This window comes from Typopeltis vanoorti, chromosome 12 (assembly GCF_054136105.1).
Source record: "Typopeltis vanoorti isolate ZY-2024b chromosome 12, IOZ_Tvanoo_1.0, whole genome shotgun sequence".
NCBI classification, from domain to species: Eukaryota; Metazoa; Arthropoda; class Arachnida; order Uropygi; family Thelyphonidae; genus Typopeltis; species Typopeltis vanoorti.
Window position 1 is genome coordinate 89,530,553 of NC_143560.1, and position 2,529 is coordinate 89,533,081.

The 2,529-nt window shown below is 34.3% G+C and overlaps 1 protein-coding gene across 1 annotated transcript; it reads right to left on the reverse strand.

Annotated features, from left to right (window-relative positions):
- Window positions 1–512: 512 nt before the first annotated feature.
- Tpt (tRNA 2'-phosphotransferase) lies at window positions 513–1,428 on the reverse strand. Its single transcript, XM_090402029.1, has one exon. It carries the CDS (start codon window positions 1,336–1,338, stop codon window positions 685–687), a length of 654 nt encoding a protein of 217 aa, XP_090258155.1. The 5' UTR covers window positions 1,339–1,428; the 3' UTR covers window positions 513–684.
- Between the last annotated feature and the right edge of the window lie 1,101 nt (window positions 1,429–2,529).

Genomic DNA, 2,529 nt, shown 5'->3' on the forward strand with positions numbered 1-2,529 from the left:
TCACCTGCTTGTCACTATTCTGCATGGACTAATAAGCTGTGCTATAACAGAAATGGTCTCATGTTCTTTTTGAATTATGATATTACTATCTCACAGCACCTTTAGCATTAATATGTACAATTACATGTTCCTGTGTGGATGAGGGTTATCATAATTCAATATTAAATTAAAGTATTTAGTATGTGCTCCAGATACCTTTCAGATAATTTGTAGCAATTTATCAAAATTGCTTAAATCTGAAGGATTCTGTATTAAATTGTGATGATTTCAACCAGATGTTGAAAGCAGATCTTATATATGGCATTATTGAAGAATAATGTTCAAACACTGCTCTAGATGAGAACAAAAAACATTTCAAGTCTTCACATCTTAAACTTCCATCCTGGATGGAAGCTAAAGACCATCGAAAGATTAACTAATCAAGAGTGATCTGCTTATAAGAATCACGATTGTTTACAGTTCTAAAAACATGTCATATAAGGTTGTAATCAACTGCATTAAAGAAACTCAAATCCATAAACTGTCATTTTATTCTTTCAAAATTAGTTCTTTATTTATAAACTGTTTTATATTTTAAAATCATTTTAAGTAGGATATCCCTATCCAAAAATAAACATGCAAAGCTCAATCTTCTTTTACAAAGCGATGTTGACACTTTTGAACTCTCAAATAAATTTGATAATATTACAGTATCTTTTTTAAAGGGGAAATTTGCCATGCTTCCTTAAAATATTTTGGTTTAATGTACCCGGTGGTATCGCCAGGCGATAAAATAACATTATTTATTGATTTATAAAACTTCAGCCCATCTTCCATAGCTTTTTTCGTATTTAGTACGATGTACATATCACAGTTACCGCGCATTCCACTTATGACTTCAGAATTGCTAGGCAAACCTGGAGAAAAATGTATGTGACTGCGAGTCATCCGTGACAAACCTTCATTACAAATCTTATCCCACTTGGAAAGATATGTTCCGTGTACAACAATCTCGGGTATACTATTAAAGTCCAACGGGACTAACAAACCTTCTTCGGAGACAGAAATGGAGTGGCCTTGGTTAGCCCTAATCTGAAGGGAACCTGTTTGAGGATGGTTACGAAGACTGAATCTCTGTTTGTCATTATCTTCGACAACACGTATGATATCTTCTACCGTATACTTTTGAAACTGCTTTAATGACAACACATCACTTACATCCAGAAATCCACCTTCACCTACATGAAATCCCATACTTTCAGCTCCATGACGCAATAACCAAGATAGTGATTTAGAAAGTTGTACACTCCGTTCAAATCCAGTATTACGTTTTCTCTGCTTATAACTCATACTTATCATACATTATTACCCATGCATATCCCAATGAATCTACATTTTTACTCACAGCCACAAATCGAACCTTTTATGATTAGTAGCATCCAGATCACACGCCACCTACCTCTTTCGACTTCTTTTGATAACTACCTATTTGAAACAGCGTTGCCCAAATACTGTATTTTAGAAACTGCACACAAAAATGAAAATTTAAAAAAAAAATAAATAAATAAGAAAAATAATTGAACAAGCAGGTTGCTTGTTACACTGGAAAAGTGTAACAAACAACTGTTAAAATCGATTCTAATCAGACTGACTTATTAAAACGGTCTCAAACTCAACACAAAATCTTTAATATTTACAATTTATATTTAATATTTAACCTCCGTAACTCGGTCGGTAGCATGGACCGACTGAGTTAGTTTAGAAAGGCCTCGGTTCAAATCTCGTCTAGAACGAAAACCTTTATAAGGGCTTTTCAGGTGAAGGTGAGTTAACCGATGTCATACAGGGGCGAAAGGGCTTTTACTGCAGAACAAGCAAACCGACCAGAAGAACATACGCAATCTGACACGCATATAGGATTAACCGTCCCATCACAAGAAGTAAGCAGGTTTCTAAGAAGCCACGACAGGCCACTGATTTGCTATTTAATGTTTACACTTTACCTAAAGAAACCTTATAAGTAGGAAGTAGATGGCGCTGTGTGTAAATACGATAGAATAGTGGCATCAGGTGCTGATGGAGGATTAAGTAGTGGAATGCTCTCCCTGATAAGCCCTTGGACGTGTCACGTGTTATTATTATTATATTATTAATAGTAATAAAAGGTATATTAATGCTCTTCTTCATCCTAACATGGATTTAGGTCAAATGGACTGTCCCAATCTCATGCACAGCTTTCTTGGTCTAACTCTTCTTTTCCTATGCATAACTATTATTATTATTATTATTATTATTATGTGACACCTCCAGAGAATTCAAAGACTCATCGAGGGAGAGTGTGCCAACTACTAACCGCGCTCAAACTTGCTTGACTTTTTGCGTGAGCCATTAGAGCAGATAGAATAATTTTAAATGTCTACCATTATATATTTGATTTGATAATTAAAGACTAAAATTTTCTAATTTGAAAATTATAGCCTGATATTATAGTCTGAATGTATTACGCTTGTACACTGGGAATGACTTAAATTATGCTATTTACTTTTACAA